This window comes from Pelophylax lessonae (assembly GCF_965119305.1).
Source record: "Pelophylax lessonae genome assembly, chromosome: 12".
In the NCBI taxonomy this organism is placed as follows: domain Eukaryota; kingdom Metazoa; phylum Chordata; class Amphibia; order Anura; family Ranidae; genus Pelophylax; species Pelophylax lessonae.
Genome location: NC_138779.1, coordinates 1,281,602 through 1,303,703, shown reverse-complemented (window position 1 = coordinate 1,303,703; position 22,102 = coordinate 1,281,602). Strand labels below are relative to the sequence as shown.

At 52.5% G+C, this 22,102-nt stretch overlaps 2 protein-coding genes across 2 annotated transcripts in view; one reads left to right on the top strand and one right to left on the bottom strand.

Annotated features, from left to right (window-relative positions):
- The window catches only part of CFAP107 (cilia and flagella associated protein 107), a 498,422-nt gene that overhangs the window by 99,204 nt on the left and 377,116 nt on the right, over window positions 1-22,102 (bottom strand). The window lies entirely within an intron of this gene.
- The window catches only part of VPS13D (vacuolar protein sorting 13 homolog D), a 431,274-nt gene that overhangs the window by 219,808 nt on the left and 189,364 nt on the right, over window positions 1-22,102 (top strand). Inside the window, exons 41-46 of the mRNA XM_082274036.1 lie at window positions 7,028-7,180; window positions 9,479-9,614; window positions 12,163-12,210; window positions 12,426-12,576; window positions 16,380-16,590; window positions 20,535-20,782. Of these exons, the coding sequence (XP_082130162.1) occupies window positions 7,028-7,180; window positions 9,479-9,614; window positions 12,163-12,210; window positions 12,426-12,576; window positions 16,380-16,590; window positions 20,535-20,782 (947 nt within the window). The remainder of the gene's footprint in view (window positions 1-7,027; window positions 7,181-9,478; window positions 9,615-12,162; window positions 12,211-12,425; window positions 12,577-16,379; window positions 16,591-20,534; window positions 20,783-22,102) is intronic.

Below are 22,102 nucleotides of genomic sequence, written 5' to 3'. Positions count from 1 at the left end.
ATGTGCTCCTCGCTGGGGACGTCCGATATGAGCCGCTCCTCGGAACCCAGCGGGAGGAGCCAAGGGAGAGAAGCCGCTCCTCGGGAACCCAGCGGGAGGAGCCGTTCCTCAGATCCCAGCGAGGGGAGCCCAGGGAGAGGAGCCGCTCCTCGGAACCCAGGGAGAGGAGCCAAGGGAGAGAAGCCGCTCCTCGGGAACCCAGCGGGAGGAGCCGTTTATCGGATCCCAGTGAGGGGAGCCCAGGGAGAGGAGCCGCTCCTCGGAACCCAGCGAGGGGAGCCCAGGGAGAGGAGCCGCTCCTCGGAACCCAGCGAGGGGAGCCCAGGGAGAGGAGCCGCTCCTCGGAACCCAGCGAGGGGAGCCCAGGGAGAGGAGCCGCTCCTCGGAACCCAGGGAGAGGAGCCCAGGGAAAGAAGCCGCTCCTCGGAACCCAGCGGGAGGAGCCGTTCCTCGGATCCCAGTGAGGGGAGCCCAGGTAGAGGAGCCGGTATTCAGACCCCAGCGGGAGGAGCCGCTCCTGGGAACCCAGCGGGAGGAGCCTTTCCTCGGATCCCAGCGAGGGGAGCCCAGGGAGAGGAGCCGCTCCTCAGAACCCAGTGAGGGGAGCCCAGGGAGAGGAGCCGCTCCTCGGAACCCAGGGAGAGGAGCCGCTCCTCGGAACCCAGGGAGAGGAGCCGCTCCTCGGAACCCAGCGGGAGGAGCCTTTCCTCGGATCCCAGCGAGGGGAGCCTAGGGAGAGGAGCCGCACCTCAGAACCCAGTGAGGGGAGCCCAGGGAGAGGAGCCGCTCCTCGGAACCCAGGAAGAGGAGCCGCTCCTCGGAACCCAGCGGGAGGAGCCTTTCCTCGGATCCCAGCGAGGGGAGCCTAGGGAGAGGAGCCGCTCCTCAGAACCCAGTGAGGGGAGCCCAGGGAGAGGAGCCGCTCCTCGGAACCCAGGGAGAGGAGCCGCTCCTCGGAACCCAGCGGGAGGAGCCGTTCCTCGGATCCCAGCGAGGGGAGCCCAGGGAGAGGAGCCGCTCCTCGGAACCCAGGGAGAGGAGCCCAGGGAAAGAAGCCGCTCCTCGGAACCCAGCGGGAGGAGCCGTTCCTCGGATCCCAGTGAGGGGAGCCCAGGTAGAGGAGCCGGTATTCAGACCCCAGCCAGAGGAGCCGCTCCTGGGAACCCAGGGAGAGGTGAAGTGGAAGGAAATTGTGCAGCTGAAATGTAAAAAAAAAACATTGCTGGAAATAAAGAATTGTGCATAAAATCGGTGTTGGGGTCCCACCCCCCTCCAAAACCATACCAGGTTTTTAAGGAGAATCCCACACCCAAATTAAAAGAAAAAACAGCATGCCCCCCCCCCCCCCCCCAATCCATTTGGTCTGCTATGTATTTATACCAGACCCCCTAACCGTGCATGCAGCCTGGCAGGCCATAAAAGGGAGAAGGGGATAAGTCCCCCCCCCCCCCTCCTGAACCAGGGCAACTGAAGGGGAGGTGCTTTGGGGCAGACTCGGGAGGGAACACGCAAGTGGATTTCCCTGGGGGCGCTAAATGAAGAGGAGGGGCCTGGAGTGCTGGGGGGGGACCCCAGAAGAGGAGGATGGGAGCTGTTCTGTGCAAATCATTACAGAGCCGGGAAATATCACATTTGTTATTTTAATTTAAAAAAAACTAAGGTTTACTACCAATTTATTTCTATGATTATCTGAGCATTGACCAAATACACAATATTATTATTATACAGTGCCTGGAAAAAGTATTCACACCCCCTGAAATTTCCCACATTTTCTCATGTTACACCCAAAAATGTAAATGTATTTTATTGGGATTTTATGTGATAGACCGACACAAAGTGGCCATAATTGTGAAGTGGAAGGAAAATGATAAATGATACAAATAAATCTGTGAAAAGTGTGGCTGCATTTGTATTCACCCCCCTTTACTCTGATACCCCGAACTAAAATCTAGTGCAACCAATTGCCTTCAGAAGTCCCCTAATTAGTAAATAGAGTCCACCTGTGTGTAATGTAATCTCAGTATAAATACAGCTGTTCTGTGAAGCCCTCAGAGGTTTGTTAGAGAACCTTAGTAACCAAACAGCATAATGAAGGCCAAGGAACACAGCAGACAGGTCAGGGATAAAGTTGTGGAGAAGTGTAAAGCAGGGTTAGGTTATAAAAAAATCTCCCAAGCTTTGACCATCTCACGGAGCGCTGTTCAATCCATCATGGGAAAATGGAAAGAGTATGGCACAACTGCAACCCTACCAAGACATGGCCGTCCACCTAAACTGACCGGCCGGGCCCCTACCAAGACATGGCCATCCACCTAAACTGACCAGCCAGGCCCCTACCAAGACATGGCGGTCCACCTAAACTGACCGGCTAGGCCCCTACCAAGACATGGCCGTCCACCTAAACTGACCAGCCAGGCCCCTACCAAGACATGGCCATCCACCTAAACTGACCAGCCAGGCCCCTACCAAGACATGGCCGTCCACCTAAACTGACCAGCCAGGCCCCTACCAAGACATGGCCATCCACCTAAACTGACCAGCCAGGCCCCTACCAAGACATGGCGGTCCACCTAAACTGACCGGCTAGGCCCCTACCAAGACATGGCCATCCACCTAAACTGACCAGCCAGGCCCCTACCAAGACATGGCCATCCACCTAAACTGACCAGCCAGGCCCCTACCAAGACATGGCGGTCCACCTAAACTGACCGGCTAGGCCCCTACCAAGACATGGCCGTCCACCTAAACTGACCAGCCGGGCCCCTACCAAGACATGGCCGTCCACCTAAACTGACCGGCCAGGCTCCTACCAACACATGGCCGTCCACCTAAACTGACCAGCTGGGCCCCTACCAAGACATGGCGGTCCACCTAAACTGACCGGCCGGGCCCCTACCAAGACATGGCCGTCCACCTAAACTGACCAGCCGGGCCCCTACCAAGACTTGGCCATCCACCTAAACTGACCAGCTGGGCCCCTACCAAGACATGGCGGTCCACCTAAACTGACCAGCGGGCCCCTACCAAGACATGGCCGTCCACCTAAACTGACCGGCCGGGCCCCTACCAAGACATGGCCGTCCACCTAAACTGACCGACCGGGCCCCTACCAAGACATGGCTGTCCACCTAAACTGACTGGCCGGGCCCCTACCAAGACATGGCTGTCCACCTAAACTGACCGGCCGGGCAACCCTACCAAGACATGGCCGTCCACCTAAACTGACCGACCGGGCCCCTACCAAGACATGGCTGTCCACCTAAACTGACTGGCCGGGCCCCTACCAAGACATGGCTGTCCACCTAAACTGACCGGCCGGGCCCCTACCAAGACATTGCCGTCCACCTAAACTGACCGGCCGGGCCCCTACCAAGACATGACCGTCCACCTAAACCGGGCAAGGAGAGCATTGATCAGAGAAGCAGCCAAGAGGCTCATGGGAACTCTGGAGGAGCTGCAGAGATCCGCAGCTCAGGTTGGAGAATCTGTCCACAGGACAACTATTTGTTGTGAGCTCCACAAATCTGCCCTTTATGGAAGAGTGAGAAGAAGAAAGCCATTGGTGGAAGAAAGACATAAGAAGTCCTGATTGCAGTTTGGGAGAAGCCATGTGGGGGGAGGAGCTCTGCTCAGTGTGGGGGAAAACTAACACTGCACATCACCCTGAACACACCATCCCCACTGTGAAACATGGTGGTGGCAGCATCATAGTGTGGGGATGCTTTTCTTCAGCAGGGACAGGGAAGCTGGTCAGAGTTGATGGGAAGATGGATGGAGACAAATACAGGACAATCTTAGAAGAAAAGACTTGAGACTGGGGCAGAGGTTCACCTTCCAGCAGGACAACTACCCGAAACATCCAGCCAGAGCTACAATGGAATGGTTTCATGTGTTAGAATGGCCCAGTCAGGGCCGGCACAAGGCGGGGGTGGAAGGGGGGCGTGTGCCCTGGGCGGCACAATTTGTTGGAGGAAGGGGGGCGCAGTGCAGGTGAAGTATGTAACTAACACACCAGGCGGGCGGGCGAGCAGCCGCTAATGGCTGTAACAAAGTGAGCCCTTCACTTCCCTGTCAGGCAGGTATCTCCAATGACAGGTAAGTGAAGGGCACACTTTGTTACAGCCATTAGCGGCCACTCGCCCGCCTGGTGTGTTAGTTCATACATAGTCACGTACTGACATCACTGAGGGGCGGACCGCTGGGCTGGCCAGAGGCGGGATTTGAAAGGACCCAGAGAAGAGGAGCAGAGAGTTCCCGCCTAAGCTGTGATATGGAGGAGAAGAACCAAGCACTGGAATGCCCACAAGTAAGCAGATTGCCATCATTATCTCTTTGGGGGGGCTGAGGGAAGGTTAATTGCCAATGGTATTAGTATTATGTAGCATGAGGGGGTTAATGTATTGTCACTGCTGGTCACTGATGCATTTGTGACTGACCAGTGGCAGTTAATTAACCCCTTTGTGCGGCATTAGTGGCACCAGTGTCAGTGTTAATTAACACTGGTTGCACTGACACTGGTGCCACTAATGCCGCACAAAGGGGTTAATTAACTGCCACTGGTTGGTCACTTATGCATCAGTGACCAGCAGTGACAATACATTAACCCCCTCATGCTACATAATACTAATACCATTGGCAATTAACCACTTGCCAACCCGTCACAGTACATATACTGCGACAGGGTGAAAGCTACAGGTGTACGTCACTGCCTGTTTCTGGCCTATGCCCCTCTTCTATCAGAATAGCGCCACCTATCAGATTCTACAACTGTAAGCGATGTTTGGACGAGAACAACTTACTGAGCATGTGCAATCCATTCCAACATGGCCGCTATGCGTTCCAATAGCTTTCCTAATGTGACAGAACAGGAAGCAGCGGACATCTTCCTACACCCACACAAGTCCTGAATTGTACATTTATTTTAGCAGTAAACTCACCTTCTAGACTGAAATAGATTTCACTATATAATCATTTTGCCGCTGGGCAGGGTGGGGTGTACCAAGATGGCCGTCCCCACCGTCTACCTGCAGGTTTCTCACTATATTTACCATATTACAATAATAGAAATGTTGTTATTCAGGATATAAGGTGAGTTTACTGCTAGAATAAATGTACAATTCAAGACTTATGTGGTATAAGATTTCCGCTGCTGCTTCATGTTCTGTCACAGAGGCGTAACTAGAACCTTCAGGGCCCCGATGCAAGAAACCATGAAGGGCCCCCCAGACCCCTGGCCGGGGCCCTTACCTTCAAGCCCAGGGCTCTTCCCACTAATCCTGGGGCTCTTTACACTCGTTGCATGGCCTTTTATTACGGTCCCGCAGCAGGATTCTTTCACAAGTTCTGCAGTGGGCCCCCTTCCTGCAATCTTGGGGCCTCCCCACAGTGGTGCAATGCCAGGGCCCGGTCGCAAGTGTGACTTTTGCAATCCTGGAAGTTCACCCACTGGTTTGCTACCGGGCCCCCTGGAGCATGGGGCCCGGTAGCGATTGCAACCCCTGTAGTTACGCCCCTGTTCTGTCACATTAGGAAACCTATTGGAATGCATAGCAGCCATGTTGGAATGGATTGCGCATGCTCAGCAAGTTGTTTTTGGCCGAACGTCCCTTCCGGTTGCAGAATCTGATAAGTAGCGCTAATTTGATAGAACGCCCCCCCCCCCCCCCCCGCCCACCTACTCCCCTGTGATTTGACACAGCAGGAGACTGTCAGCAGATCCCAGCCAATGATTCATGGCCGGGACCTGTTGATCGGCTGTGTCAAATCACAGCCCAGAGCTCTGTGTTGACAATCAGTACATGACTCTTTACAGAGGGAATCATTTTTATTTTTCCCTGCAAAGCAGAGAAAATAAACCAATAAATATGTAATAAAAAGCAGCACACTATACACATTGTTAGGCACACAAATAACCCCTTGATTGCCCTTAGATGTTAACTCCTTTCCAGCCAGTGTCATTAGTACAGTGACAGTGCATATTATTAGCACTGATTACTGTATTAGTGGCATCAGTGATGTGGCAGTTAGTCAGTTCCCACAAAGTGTCAGTTAAGCCAGGTACACACGGGCCAAATGTCATGGAACAACGGTCAGTTAAAAAACAAAAAACTAGCTAACATTCGGCCCAGGTGTATATCGGTCTGTCCAACAGAAGTCAGACAAGCATGCTGGAAAACCAGCAGCAGACTGACTCCAAGTCAGCTCTTAGCTAATGGCGGAGATCACTTATTGGAGTGTTCTGGTAGGTGCGGCGTCCCACTGTCAGAACACAACAGCTTAGCAGGGGAGACCTGAGGGGGGGGCGCATTTTGCCATCTTTGCCCTGGGCACCGGATGACCTTGTCCTGGCACTGGGCCCAGTCACAGTCCAGACCTAAATCACATTGAGAATCTGTGGCAAGACTTGAAAATTGCTGTTCACAGACGCTCTCCATCCAATCTGACAGAGATGAGATATTCTGCAGAGAAGAATGGAGAGAAATGTCCTCTCTAGATGTGCAAAGCTGGTAGAGACATCCCCAAAAAGACTCCCAGCTGTAATTGCAGGGAAAGGCGGAGCTACAAAGTATTGACTCCGGGGGGTGAATACAAATGCAGCCACACTTTTCACAGATTTATTTGTATCATTTATCATTTTCCTTCCACTTCACAATTATGGCCACTTTGTGTCGTCTATCACATAAAATTCCCAATAAAATACATTTACAGTTTTTGGGTGTAACATGAGAAAATGTGGGAAATTTTAGGGGGTGTGAATACTTTTTCAAGGCGCTGTGGAGGATTTGTATACATGAAAGATTAAACTGCTGAGTCCCTCATATTGAGTCCTGAGTCTGCACCCCCCCCCCCATCCCCCCGGAGTCCTCTGCATTCTCTATAGAAGGACATATTGGACAGTGAGGGAAGTAAAGCGTATTCCTGGCTTCTTCTCCTGCATCAGTCTGAGTGTGAGAAAACCGGGGGTGTCCCCGGGCACCCCGCTTCTATTTCTATTACATACGATGAAATGATTTGTATTATTTTGCAGAGCTGCGTTATCGCACAGCGGGAGCCCTGAGGTCGTCTCCGACAACGATCGCAACTTCCTGGACGACGCCCACAATGTCAGTCAATGGAGAGAAGTTCTCCCAGGAGAGGAAATCCCCTTCGAGTTCGAGACCCGAGAGAAGCTCAGACACCGGTAATGAGTCTCCCCCTCCCCCCCCACAGCAACATCCCACCCCCCCCCCCGAATACACATCTCATCCCCCTCAAAGCTCCATCCCGCCCCCCCCCCGAATACACATCTCATCCCCCTCACAGCAACATCCGCCCCCCCCCCCGAATACACATCTCATCCCCCTCACAGCAACATCCCACCCTCCCCCCCGAATACACATCTCATCCCCCTCAAAGCTCCATCCCGCCCACCCCCCCCCCCCCCCCGAATACACATCTCATCCCCCTCAAAGCTCCATCCCGCCCCCCCCCCCGAATACACATCTCATCCCCCTCACAGCAACATCCGGCCCCCCCCCGAACACACACCTTATCCCCCTTACAGCTACATCCGCCACAAAAGGGGTCCCCCCCCATGTTGTCTTTGGCTTCCATAAAGCCCCATTCAATCCTCGATACTCCAAAACGCTGGAGGAGAAAAAAAATGAATTCTTCTCTTTGGAGACAATTCAAATCTCCGCTACAAATCACTGAAACTCCGAAATGTTCCGGAGCTCCGATCCAACAGATGATTTTTTTTTTCCGTAGAAATGCATGGAAACATTTTATTTTGTGTGTTTTTGAGCGATTTATTGCATTTTTTTGCATATTTTTCTGCTCAAATGCAATAATTAAATAACAATGAATGGTAATTAAAAAAATTAATAAATAATAAAATACATAAATAATAAAAAAAGAGAAGTAAAATAACCCTAACCTTAATATTAACCCCTAATAAACCCCTAACCTAACAAATAAATTAGTAAATTAGTAATAAATAAATTAAACCATAACCTTTAACCCCCCCCCAACCCTTCACTCCTCCCAAAAAAAAGTAAAAAAAATATAATAATAATAATAAATAAAACAGCAGTAAAAAATCACAACAAATGCGGAAACAGAAGATATTTTTCTTCATTGGCTAATAAAAAAAAAAAGCCTAAGCTCAAAAACAACAACTCCTTCCTGCTGTACGTCATGTGACCTCCTGGGCTACGTCATGTGACCTCCTGGGCTTTGATTGGAGATATGGGGTTGATGGGTTCGGCTGCCGCCATCATTCAGATATCATTTTTCTGAGCTGGCGATTCCCTGCACAGTAAGAACAATCATAGAGGCTGTTCAGTCACTCAATCGTTCTTACAGGCGGGGGAGGGTTATAAATCTACTATGTGTGGTCCTAAAATCAGGATAAACCAGACAGTCCTCTCCTCCCCTCCCCTCTCCTCTCCTCCTTCCCTCTCCTCTCCTCCCCTCCCCTCTCCTCCTTCCTCTCCTCCTCCCCTCCTGTCCTCTCCTCCCCTCTCCTCTCCTCCTCCCCTCTCCTCCTCCCCTCTCCTCTCATCCTCCCCTCCCCTCTCCTCCCATCCTCCTCCCCTCTCCTCCTCCCCTCTCCTCTCATCCTCCCCTCCCCTCTCCTCCCATCCTCCTCCCCTCTCCTCCTCCCCTCTCCTCCTCCCCTCTCCTCTCATCCTCCCCTCCCCTCTACCCTCCTCTCATCCTCCCCTCTCCTCTCCTCCCCCCTCTCCCCTCCCCCTCTCCTCCTCCCCTCTCCTCTCCTCCTCTCCTCCCCTCCCCTCCTCTCCTCCCCTCCTCCCCTCCCCTCCTCTCCTCCTCCCCTCTCCTCCCCTCCTCTCCTCCCCTCCCCTCCTCCCGTCCTCTCCTCCCCTCCCGTCCTCTCCCCTCTTGTCTTCTCCTCCCCTCTCCTCTCCTCTTGTCCTCCCCTCTTGTCCTCCCCTCTTGTCCTCCCCTCTCCTTCCCTCCCCTGTCCCCTCTCTACTCCCCCCTCCCCTCCCTTCCCCTCCTCTCTCCTCTCTCCTCCCCTCTCCTCTCCTCTCCTCCCCCCCTCTCCCCTCCCCCTCTCCTCCTCCCCTCTCCTCTCCTCCCCTCCCCTCCTCTCCTCCCCTCCTCTCCTCCCCTCCCCTCCTCCCGTCCTCTCCTCCCCTCCCGTCCTCTCCCCTCTTGTCTTCTCCTCCCCTCTCCTCTCCTTTTGTCCTCCCCTCTCCTCCCCTCCCCTGTCCCCTCTCTACTCCCCCCTCCCCTCCCTTCCCCTCCTCTCTCCTCTCCCCTCTCCTCTCCTCTCCTCTCCTCTCCTCCCCTCTCCTCTCCTCTCCTCTCCTCTCCTCTCCCCTCCCCTCCCCTCCCCTCCCCTCCCCTCTCCTGTCCCCTTCTGTACACGGCCCCAGTGTTTGGTCAAATTGGGGCACAGCAGATGTTCATGTCAGGATGATGATGAGGATGAATGATGATGATGTAGCTGACACCTCTTCTCTCTCTGCAGACACACTCATGATTTGCGGATCCACCAGCTGCAGGTTCGGGTGAGCGGTTGGGAACAGATCAGCGCGGTGTCTGTGGATAAAGTCGGTATATTTTTCCGCTATGCGGCCCCTGATAAGAACCCGTCTTCATCTTCGGTGAGCTCTTCCTCATCTTCATGCTGCCTCAGCAGTACAATCTCATTCACAGTTAATGGGTGTAACCCCTCCCCCCCTAAGGGTAAAACAGATGTTAATGCTTAAGCTCAATTTTGCAACTTTGACCGATCGCTGCAATGCCACACATGTGTACTGTTTGGTGTCTGTACCCGAGGTACAGGGCAGAAACAATTGTGCGCGTTTTTGTTTTTTAAGCAAACCGGCGCTGACCAGCACTGACCGGCGCTGACCAGCGCTGACCGGCGCTGACCGGCGCTGACCGGCGCTGACCGGCGCTGACCGGCGCTGACCAACACTGACCGGCGCTGACCAACACTGACCAACACTGACCGCCGCTGACCAACACTGACCAACACTGACCGGCGCTGACCAACACTGACCAACACTGACCAACACTGACCGGCGCTGACCAACACTGACCGGCGCTGACCAACTCTGACCGGCTCTGACCAACTCTGACCGGCGCTGACCAACTCTGACCGGCGCTGACCAACACTGACCGGCGCTGACCAACACTGACCGGCGCTGACCAACACTGACCGGCGCTGACCAACACTGACCGGCGCTGACCAACACTGACCGGCGCTGACCAACACTGACCGGCGCTGACCAACACTGACCGGCGCTGACCAACACTGACCGGCGCTGACCAACACTGACCAACACTGACCGGCGCTGACCAACACTGACCGGCGCTGACCAACACTGACCAACGCTGACCAACGCTAACCAACACTGACCGGCGCTGACCAACACTGACCGGCGCTGACCAACACTGACCGGCGCTGACCAACACTGACCGTCGCTGACCAACACTGACCGGCGCTGACCAACACTGACCGGCGCTGACCAACACTGACCGGCGCTGACCAACACTGACCGGCGCTGACCAACACTGACCGGCGCTGACCAACACTGACCGGCGCTGACCAACACTGACCGGCGCTGACCGGCACTGACCAACACTGACCGGCGCTGACCAGCACTGACCGGCGCTGACCAACACTGACCGGCGCTGACCAACACTGACCGGCACTGACCGGCACTGACCAGCACTGACCGGCGCTGACCAACACTGACCGGCGCTGACCAGCACTGACTGGCGCTGACCAACGCTGACCAACGCTAACCAACACTGACCGGCGCTGACCAACACTGACCGGCGCTGACCAACACTGACCGGCGCTGACCAACACTGACCGGCGCTGACCAACACTGACCGGCGCTGACCAACACTGACCGGCGCTGACCGGCACTGACCAACACTGACCGGCGCTGACCAGCACTGACCGGCGCTGACCAACACTGACCGGCGCTGACCAACACTGACCGGCACTGACCGGCACTGACCAGCACTGACCGGCGCTGACCAACACTGACCGGCGCTGACCAACACTGACCGGCGCTGACCAACACTGACCGGCACTGACCAACACTGACCGGCACTGACCAACACTGACCGGCGCTGACCAGCACTGACCGGCGCTGACCAACACTGACCGGCGCTGACCAACACTGACCGGCGCTGACCGGCGCTGACCGGCGCTGACCAACACTGACCGGCACCGACCAACACTGACTGACACTAGTTTAAAAAATACTTTTTAAAAAAAATCCTGCCCAAAATGTACTGACCCTGACCTTTGACCCACACACTAATCATGGCACTGACCTAGATTATACCTCGATCTAGCTATTTTTTTCCTATTTATTATTATTGTATTTTTTGTTACACACAGTTCTGGGTACCGATCGTTAGTAAGGGGCCCGGGGCTCCCGCTGAGGCTCTGTGGGGGGAGCGCACTGTGCAGCGCACTCTCAGCCCAGAAACAGGCAGATATGCGGCTCCACACCACAGGAAAATGCCGTGTTGCTCTTTGCCGCGTTGCTCTTTGCCGCGTTGCGCTTTGCCGTGTTGCGCTTTGCCGTGTTGCGCTTTGCCGTGTTGCGCTTTGCCGTGTTGCTCTTTGCCGTGTTGCGCTTTGCCGTGTTGCGCTTTGCCGTGTTGCGCTTTGCCGTGTTGCTCTTTGCCGTGTTGCTCTTTGCCGTGTTGCTCTTTGCCGTGTTGCTCTTTGCCGTGTTGCTCTTTGCCGTGTTGCTCTTTGCCGTGTTGCTCTTTGCCGTGTTGCGCTTTGCCGTGTTGCTCTTTGCCGTGTTGCGCTTTGCAGTGTTGCGCTTTGCCGTGTTGCGCTTTGCCGTGTTGCTCTTTGCCGTGTTGCTCTTTGCCGTGTTGCGCTTTGCCGTGTTGCGCTTTGCCGTGTTGCGCTTTGCCGTGTTGCGCTTTGCCGCGTTGCGCGTTGCTCTTTGCCGTGTTGCTCTTTGCCGCGTTGCGCTTTGCCGTGTTGCTCTTTGCCGTGTTGCTCTTTGCCGTGTTGCTCTTTGCCGTGTTGCGCTTTGCCGTGTTGCGCTTTGCCGTGTTGCTCTTTGCCATGTTGCGTTTCGCTGCATTGCAGCAGATCTGTAGCAGAATCTGAATGGAAGAATCCATAGTGAATGAGATGTAATATTGATGTGATTTGTGTTTCAGGTTGGAAGTCCAATCAGCAGAACGAATATAATTCATCCCCAAGTCTATGTAAGTTCATTCTCTCTGCCGGCTTTCTTTCCAATATCGCCATTTTCTCAGCGTTGTGCCATCCGACTCGTTTCATGGCAGAGTCTGATTAGAAAGTGGGGGGAGGTCTGCGAGGAGCTCAGACTTTGTACCCCCTGGGTCTCTTAACATGGAACTCTCCGATCTTTTCCTGATCGATTTATTGATCTCTTTGTATCTCTTTGCCCCATGTGTAGTTCTCGGCACTTCCTCCGGTACGTGTTGTGTTTGCCGTCACCATGGAAGGCAGTGCAAGGAAAGTGATCACCGTCCGCTCATCTCTGATTGTGAAGAACAAGCTGGAGATCCCCATGGAACTCCGACTGGACAGTCCATCCGCCCCGGACAGTGAGTGACCCCCATTTATCCACACAGAATCAATAGTGGTTCATATTGGGACTATAGTACACAGTGATTGGATGCATATATAGTGCTGCAACATTTTGCCCTGCTCATCTGGGCTTAGCCATAGAGAAAGCCCCACCGCCATGACTAGGCCCCCAGTGGGCGGGGCGAAATGCGTCAGCCTATTTAATACATTTTGGAATTCTCTGATATCTGACTAGTGGAAGCCGCAGGCAAACCGCTATGAACTTTACTGGAGGCGGTATGTAAGGACTGTACCATTCTACGAAAAAGGGGAGGAGCATGCTCTCAATCACTCTCTGTCACCATTAACTCTGTGTACTCCTTATGCTGCTATCATTCGTCATAGATAGGAAGAGAGATTATATTTACGTGTTTTATACTTTCCACTTTTTTTTTTTACATTTCTGCAGTTATTTCCTGGTTTCTGGCCTAGGCCAAAATTATGTCATCCCAGGAGTCTTCATGAGAGGAGGAGCTTTCTCAGCTAAGACCACACCCTCCTGCTTGAGGTCAGGGCAGATGACTTCCAGAAAGTAAATGCTAGATGAATCATCCGCCCTTTCTCAAGATGGCCGAGGCTAGAAATGCTAAGGGGTTGTTTTCTCAACAAAATAAAGCATGGAGACATGGCTGGATGGATGAATGGATGGGGGCGTTTGCTTTGAATAATAAAAATGAAGTACATAGAGTTGTCAGTTTGTGGGTGTGAGGGACCCCCTTTCTTGTGAAAGACCCCCTTTCTTGAGAAGAGTATGTCCGCCGTATAAGCCTCCCTTGCCTGATACCAGCACCATCCAAGATCCCTTAGCGCAGTAGTCCTCAACTCGGGTCCTCAGGGCCCTCTAACAGGCCAGATTTTAAGTATTACCTTGGGGAGATGCAGACTAGAGTACTGCAATCACTGAGCAGCAAATGATATCACCTGGGATGTATTTCAGTTATCTTGCAAATCTGGCCTGTTAGTGGGCCCTGTAGGCCAGGGTTGAGGACCACTGCCTTAGCCCACCCCAGTCACTTGTGGAGACATCAGTGTATGGTGGTAAGAAGCATAAGACTGTTTATTCAAACACAGGAACAAAGAGATATACACTCAGGGGGCGGGGTAAACTACATTCCGTAACATGACACACAGGTATCTTCAACTTTCCAACAGTAGACAGTCTTTAGGAAGGGCTGCTGGAGAAATCCCCCCTCCCCTCTAACAGCTAATACACATATACATCCCATAATAGGTTGATCCTAAGGCAGACAGAAACAATAGAATGGGATACAGGCACTTACCAATAACAAACCCCACCTCACCTCAAACTATCTAGCAATGGTCTATGAGATAAACTCCTACAAGCAGCCTGAAAAGGTCAAACCAATTTATCTTCATATATTTCCTGAGGGACACTGTTCAGAAATATTATTGTCCCAAGTGAAAGAGCCCCTCCCCCAACACAAACCACACATATAGAACCCAGGATAACCGAGGTAACATGAAATGCTGAGTCCTGTGTGGTTGTACAGCGAGTCTGATTAGTGCAGACCTGACTGGGGTTCTTGGTCACCCTGTGCCCCTAATAGACATGGGGTGACTTACACATAAGAGGGGCCGGGGAAGCTGGACAAGGAGTTTCCCAACCTCTCTAAAGTAATCTGGGTTCCACAAGCCCCCCAACCAATCACAGTGGGGTTCAGATTCAGTTTAGTTTCATTTGGTGGCGGCATGTCTGAGAAGAGCCATTCACATGCAGCTCTATGATGTGAGCAGAATCGCACATTGCATGCTTATTGGGCATTTGTATTGGAGGAGATTTGGCCTTTTAGGTCCTGAGCTCTCAAATTGCACCTTCTGGCTCTATGTGTGCCCCCACACTTCTCATTGGACCCTCTGATCTTGGGGAAGGAACTCCCCTCTCAGTGTAATGGTACAGTCCACAAGTGTTGCTGTCAATCAATAGCCGGATATGTGTTGAAGATTTCATTAATTACAGAGAAATGTTCTGTGGATGCAGGATTGTGTATAATGGTGTATATGTGTGGTCTTTTTTATTGATTTAACTGGATGGACTTGTATCTTTTTTTTATTTAACCTGACTAAGGGCTCTTTCACACGGGCGATCCGATTAGATCCGGTTCCTGTCAGTTTTTTAGGCGGATCTGATTGGATCCTCCATGCAGCTCTATGGGGCATTGGATGTCAGCGGAGACACCTCCACTGACACCCGCTGCCATCCGTATCCGATCCTGTCCGTGAAATCTGGACGGATGGAAACCCTATTTTTCCATCCGTTCAGTGATCGGATCGGATGAGAGGGGACAGGCCCCATAGAGGGCAGAGGGGGCTGAGACACCGTGTGAAAGAGGCCTAACAATGTAACAATGTTCTAATTCTTCATGTTTATGGAGAGTATCTTTACTTTGGGAAGTCGGCTTTAATACTTTTAACAACTTTCACTGGCTGTGTCCTCCCTAATGAGAGAAGAGGATTCAGGTCTTCCTACCGGGTTCTTCACCCGGCTCCTCAACCTACTCCTCACCCGGCTCCCCACCCTACCCCTCACCCGGGCTTCCCGCCCCCAACTCCTCACCCGGCTCCTCAACCTACTACTCTCACCCTACTCCTAACCCGGCTCTCCACCCTACCCCTCACCTGGGCTTCCCGCCCCCAACTCCTCACCCGGCTCCTCGCCCTAGTCCTCACTCTACTCCTCACCTGGCTCCTCGCCCTAGTCCTCACCTGGTTCCTCGCCCTAGTCCTCACCTGGTTCCTCGCCCTAGTCCTCACCTGGCTCCTCGCCCTAGTCCTCACCTGGCTCCTCGCCCTAGTCCTCACCTGGCTCCTCGCCCTAGTCCTCACCTGGCTCCTCGCCCTAGTCCTCACCTGGCTCCTCGCCCTAGTCCTCACCTGGCTCCTCGCCCTAGTCCTCACCTGGTTCCTCACCCTGCTCCTCTCACTCTACTCCTAACCCGGCTCCCCACCCTACCCCTCACCTGGACTTCCCGCCCCCAACTCCTCACCCGGCTCCTCGCCCTAGTCCTCACTCTAGTCCTCACCTGGCTCCTCGCCCTAGTCCTCACCTGGCTCCTCACTCTACTCCTCACCCGGTTCCCAAACCAGCTCCCCAACCTACTTCTCACCTGGTTCCTCATCCAGCTCCTCACCCGGCTCCCCATCCAGCTCCTCATCCATCTCCTCACCCGGCTTCTCATTCAGCTCTTCACTCGGCTCCCCGCCCTACTCCTCACCCGGCTCCCCGCCCTACTCCTCACCCGGCTCCCCGCCCTACTCCTCACCCGGCTCCCCGCCCTACTCCTCACCCGGCTCCTCATTCTACTCCTCACCCAGCTCCTAACCCTACTTCTCAACCGGCTCCTCACCCTACTTCTTACCCAGCTCCTGACTCCGCTCCTCCCCCAACCCCTCAACCGGCTGCTCACTGGACTGCTCCCCCTTCCCCCGACTCCTCATCCGGCTCCTCAACCTGCTCCTCATCTGACTTCTCACAGACTCCTCACCCTGCTTCTCACCTGACTCCTCACCAGACTCCTTCCCCTCCCCTGGCTCCTCCCTCAGCTCCCCCCACTCCCCAAACAGCTCCTCCCCCTCACTCCTCCTGCTCCTCAACCGACTCCCCCCCCCCCCCCCCCTGCGCTCCTCAAACCGATCCTTAACCGGCTCCCCAACCAGCTCCTCCCCCATCGTGTCACCTCTCTGTCTACATATTAGACAGGATGATTGTAGTTCTGTAGGAGAACGGCACACACATATGACATCATCTCTGCTTCCTCCGCAGAGCCGGTGATCCTTCCTGCAGTGATGCCCGGAGATTCCTTTGCCATTCCTCTGCACCTGACATCCTGGCGGCTCCAGGCCCGCCCCCGAGGAATGGGCGTGTTCTTCTGTAAAACTCCCATTCATTGGACCAATGTCACCAAGACTGGGGAGGTCTCCAGCAGTAAACGTGAGTGTCACTCCATGGACGCCGAGAACAGCAGATATTTCAGGTAAGGACACACATTGGACTGCATGGGAGGGGTTCTACCTGTGACAACAAAGCTCAATCACCTGTCCTGTTGTCACACTGGGGGGGAATTTACTAAAACTGGAGAGTGCAAAATCTGGTGCAGCTGTGCATAAAAACCAATCCACTTCCAGGTTTTATTGTCAAAGCTTACTGAAGAATCTGAAGCTGGAAGCTGATTGGCCGCCATGCAGAGCTGCACCAGATTTTGCACTCTCCAGTCTTAGTAAATTCCCCCGTAATGATTTAATAAAAAGCACTTCTAGTAACTTTCTGATGTCAGTCAGACTTTATATAATAATGTGACATAAGTGCCAAGACATGGAGTCACCCATAGACATCAGAGATTGGTGGAGATTTGTATGCTGATTGCTGATTGGCTGCTTTCAGTTACTGATTTGCACGCTGTTCATCGAATTTTCAAATGACTTTTCTTTTTTTATTGATAGAGCAGGGAAACCATCAGTTTATTATTTGCTGTCTGTGTACCATTGGGGAGAATTTCATTCACTTCCTGTCTAGGAGACACAACAGGAAGTGAGAGTTTAGATCTCTGTGTGTTTCTCTTTTCTATAGGAGTGGGACGTGTACACAATATTCCTCTATTCTTATCCTGTCATGGCGGCTCTGTGTATTATTCCTCCATGCTCCCCACTTCATATGGGGGTCTCTGCTGTCCTCTCCTGATTGTTAACTCTTTTGAATACAGGTTTTTCTTTCCTATTTTGCCACTTCCATTTACACCAGATCAGTGCGGACAAGTTTCCTTTCAATGTAAGAGCCAGTTAAAGAAAAGTCAGGAGCCAGCTAAAGGAAAGTCAGGAGCCGGCTAAAGAAAAGTCAGGAGCCGGCTAAAGAAAAGTCAGGAGCCGGCTAAAGAAAAGTCAGGCGCCAGCTAAAGAAAAGTCAGGAGCCGGCTAAAAAAAAGTCAGGAGCCGGCTAAAAAAAAGTCAGGAGCCAGCTAAAGAAAAGTCAGGAGCCAGCTAAAGAAAAGTCAGGAGCCGGCTAAAGGAAAGTTAGGAGCCGGCTAAAGGAAAGTCAGGAGCCGGCTAAAGGAAAGTCAGGAGCCGGCTAAAGGAAAGTCAGGAGCCGGCTAAAGGAAAGTCAGGAGCCAGCGCTAAAGAAAAGTCAGGAGCCAGCGCTAAAGAAAAGTCAGGAGCCAGCGCTAAAGAAAAGTCAGGAGCCGGCTAAAGGAAAGTCAGGAGCCAGCTAAAGAAAAGTCAGAAGCCGGCTAAAGAAAAGTCAGGAGCCGGCTAAAGAAAAGTCAGGAGCCAGCTAAAGAAAAGTCAGGAGCCGGCTAAAGAAAAGTCAGGCGCCGGCTAAAGAAAAGTCAGGCGCCAGCTAAACCAAGTCAGGAGCCAGCTAAAGGAAAGTCAGGAGCCAGCTAAAGAAAAGTCAGGCGCCAGCTAAAGAAAAGTCAGGAGCCAGCTAAACCAAGTCAGGAGCCAGCTAAAGGAAAGTCAGGAGCCAGCTAAAGAAAAGTCAGGCGCCAGCTAAAGAAAAGTCAGGAGCCAGCTAAACCAAGTCAGGAGCCAGCTAAAGAAAAGTCAGGAGCCAGCGCTAAAGAAAAGTCAGGAGCCAGCTAAACCAAGTCAGGAGTCAGCTAAAGAAAAGTCAGGAGCCGGCTAAAGGAAAGTCAGGAGCCGGCTAAAGGAAAGTCAGGAGCCAGCTAAAGGAAAGTTAGGAGCGGGCTAAAGGAAAGTCAGGAGCCAGCGCTAAAGAAAAGTCAGGAGCCGGCTAAAGAAAAGTCAGGAGCCGGCTAAAGAAAAGTCAGGAGCCGGCTAAAGAAAAGTCAGGAGCCGGCTAAAGAAAAGTCAGGAGCCAGCGCTAAAGAAAAGTCAGGAGCAGGCTAAAGAAAAGTCAGGAGCAGGCTAAAGAAAAGTCAGGAGCCGGCTAAAGGAAAGTTAGGAGCCGGCTAAAGAAAAGTTAGGAGCGGGCTAAAGAAAAGTCAGGAGCGGGCTAAAGAAAAGTCAGGAGCGGGCTAAAGAAAAGTCAGGAGCGGGCTAAAGAAAAGTCAGGAGGCGGCTAAAAAAAAGTCAGGAGCCGGCTAAAGAAAAGTCAGGAGCCGGCTAAAGAAAAGTCAGGAGCCAGCGCTAAAGAAAAGTCAGGAGCCGGCTAAAGAAAAGTCAGGAGCCAGCGCTAAAGAAAAGTCAGGAGCAGGCTAAAGAAAAGTCAGGAGCCGCCTAAAGAAAAGTCAGGAGCCGGCTAAAGAAAAGTCAGGAGCCGGCTAAAGGAAAGTCAGGAGCCGGCTAAAGGAAAGTCAGGACTCATGCACATGTGTTTAGAAAATGATTTTTGGCCTAAAGATCACCTAAAACCCCAAAAACATGATACATTTTCTGAAAGCAGACACCCTAGAGAAGGAAACAGTGCTAGTTCCAGTTTTCTATGTCACACGGTATTACCGCAAAGGTAAAATTTTAGTAAAAAACACATTAAAGTTAATTTCTCTTTCGTTCATTGATGGACACAGCGCTCCATATTCAGAGCCATTGGGTTATACTGCTGCCTACAGGAGGACACTAGGCAGAAATAATAAACTTGACCATGGGCAGTCCTAGGAGGTATACCCCCACCCCCTCCCCCCCAGTTTTTTTCTGCTAAGTCTCAGTAAGGACCTCGATCCCTGCCGGGATCTTTGGTTCATTGACGGACACAGCACCCCCCCTCCTCTATGGAGTTCTGATACTTCTAATACCTCTTGCTACTAAACTGATTACCTAGAGGAGAGGGGGGGGTTATATATCAGCTTGAGGACGGCCCATGGGCGTCGCCAGGTGTTTTTTCTTCTGCCTAGTCCTACTCCTGGAGGAGGCAATATAACCCAATAGTATGATTTATAGAGCGCAGTGTCCGCCGATGAACTCAGAGAAATGGATTTTACGATAAGAACATAAATCCCATTTTTCAGACGCAGACAATATATAGAGAGTCATTCTCCCCAGAGAGGACACAGATAGCCTTATATCCCCCGCAGAGGGTCTAACCCCTCCGCACTCCATCCAGAAGCTTGGCTGTGGTCGGATTATAAATGATGGATCTCTGGTGTCTCCCGATGCTGGTCACATTATAGATGAGGGATCTCTGGTGTCTCCCGATGCTGGTCACATTATAAATGATGGATCTCTGGTGTCTCCCAATGCTGGTCACATTATAAATGATGGATCTCTGGTGTCTCCTGATGCTGGTCACATTATAAATGATGGATCTCTGGTGTCTCCCAATGCTGGTCACATTATAAATGATGGATCTCTGGTGTCTCCTGATGCTGGTCACATTATAAATGATGGATCTCTGGTGTCTCCCGATGCTGGTCACATTATAGATGAGGGATCTCTGGTGTCTCCCGATGCTGGTCACATTATAAATGATGGATCTCTGGTGTCTCCCAATGCTGGTCACATTATAAATGATGGATCTCTGGTGTCTCCTGATGCTGGTCACATTATAAATGATGGATCTCTGGTGTCTCCCGATGCTGGTCACATTATAGATGAGGGATCTCTGGTGTCTCCCGATGCTGGTCACATTATAAATGATGGATCTCTGGTGTCTCCCAATGCTGGTCACATTATAGATGAGGGATCTCTGGTGTCTCCCGATGCTGGTCACATTATAGATGAGGGATCTCTGGTGTCTCCCGATGCTGGTCACATTATAAATGATGGATCTCTGGTGTCTCCCGATGCTGGTCACATTATAGATGAGGGATCTCTGGTGTCTCCCGATGCTGGTCACATTATAAATGATGGATCTCTGGTGTCTCCCAATGCTGGTCACATTATAGATGAGGGATCTCTGGTGTCTCCCGATGCTGGTCACATTATAAATGATGGATCTCTGGTGTCTCCCGATGCTGGTCACATTATAAATGATGGATCTCTGGTGTCTCCTGATGCTGAACGTTCTCCTGATTTCTCTCCTCAGGTTCTGTGTGGCTCTGAAGAAGGAGAATTACCCGGATTACATGCCCTCCAATATATTCTCTGATAGCGCCAAACAGATCTACAGACAGCCGGGTCACACCATCTTCCTCCTCCCCACCGTGGTCATCTGCAACCTCCTGCCCTGTGAGCTCAACTTCTATGTCAAAGGAACCCCAATAAGAGGAACCCTGAAACATGGGAAGGAGACGGCGCTCCCCACCGCCGACACGTCTCAGAACTTCGAGCTAGGTGAGGATTCCGCTCTGATCAGTGGGCGGAGCATTTTAATGGAGGATGTAACCGCCCCATAGCAGATTTACTGCAACTGTTCTGTGTAGAATCATACACAGTGCCTTGTAAAAGTATTCACACCCCTTGAAGTTTCCCACATTTTGTCATGTTACAACCAAAAACATAAATGTATTTTATTGGGATTTTATGTGATAGAACGACACAAAGTGGCCATAATTGTGAAGTGGAAGGAAAATGATAAATGATACAAATAAATCTGTGAAAAGTGTGGCTGCATTTGTATTCACCCCCCTTTACTCTGATACCCCTAACTAAAATCTAGTGGAACCAATTACCTTCAGAAGTCCCCTAATTAGTAAATAGAGTCCACCTGTGTGTCATTTAATCTCAGTATAAATACAGCTGTCCTGTGAAGCCCTCAGAGGTTTGTTAGAGAACCTTAGTGACCAAACAGCATCATGAAGGCCCCTACCAAGACATGACCGTCCACCTAAACTGACCGGCCGGGCCCCTACTAAGACATGGCTATCCACCTAAACTGACCGGCCGGGCCCTTACCAAGACATGGCCGTCCACCTAAACTGACCACCCAGGCACCTACCAAGACATGGCCATCCACATAAACTGACCGGCCGGGCCCCTACCAAGACATGGCCGTCCACCTAAACTGACCGGCCGGGCCCCTACCAAGACATGGCCATCCACCTAAACTGACTGGCCGGGCAACCCTACCAAGACATGGCCATCCACCTAAACTGACCGGCCGGGCCCTTACCAAGACATGGCCGTCCACCTAAACTGACCACCCAGGCACCTACCAAGACATGGCCATCCACATAAACTGACCGGCCGGGCCCCTACCAAGACATGACCGTCCACCTAAACTGACCGGCCGTGCCCCTACCAAGACATGGCCGTCCACCTAAACTGACCGGCCGGGCAACCCTACCAAGACATGGCCGTCCACCTAAACTGACCGGCCGGGCAACCCTACCAAGACATGGCGTCCACCTAAACTGACCGGCCGGGCAACCCTACCAAGACATGGCCATCCACCTAAACTGACCGGCCGGGCCCCTACCAAGACATGGCCGTCCACCTAAACTGACCAGCCGGGCCCCTACCAAGACATGGCCGTCCACCTAAACTGACCGGCCAGGCCCCTACCAAGACATGGCGTCCACCTAAACTGACCGGCCAGGCCCCTACCAAGACATGGCTGTCCACCTAAACTGACCAGCCGGGCCCCTACCAAGACATGGCCGTCAACCTAAACTGACCAGCCGGGCACCTACCAAGACATGGCCATCCACCTAA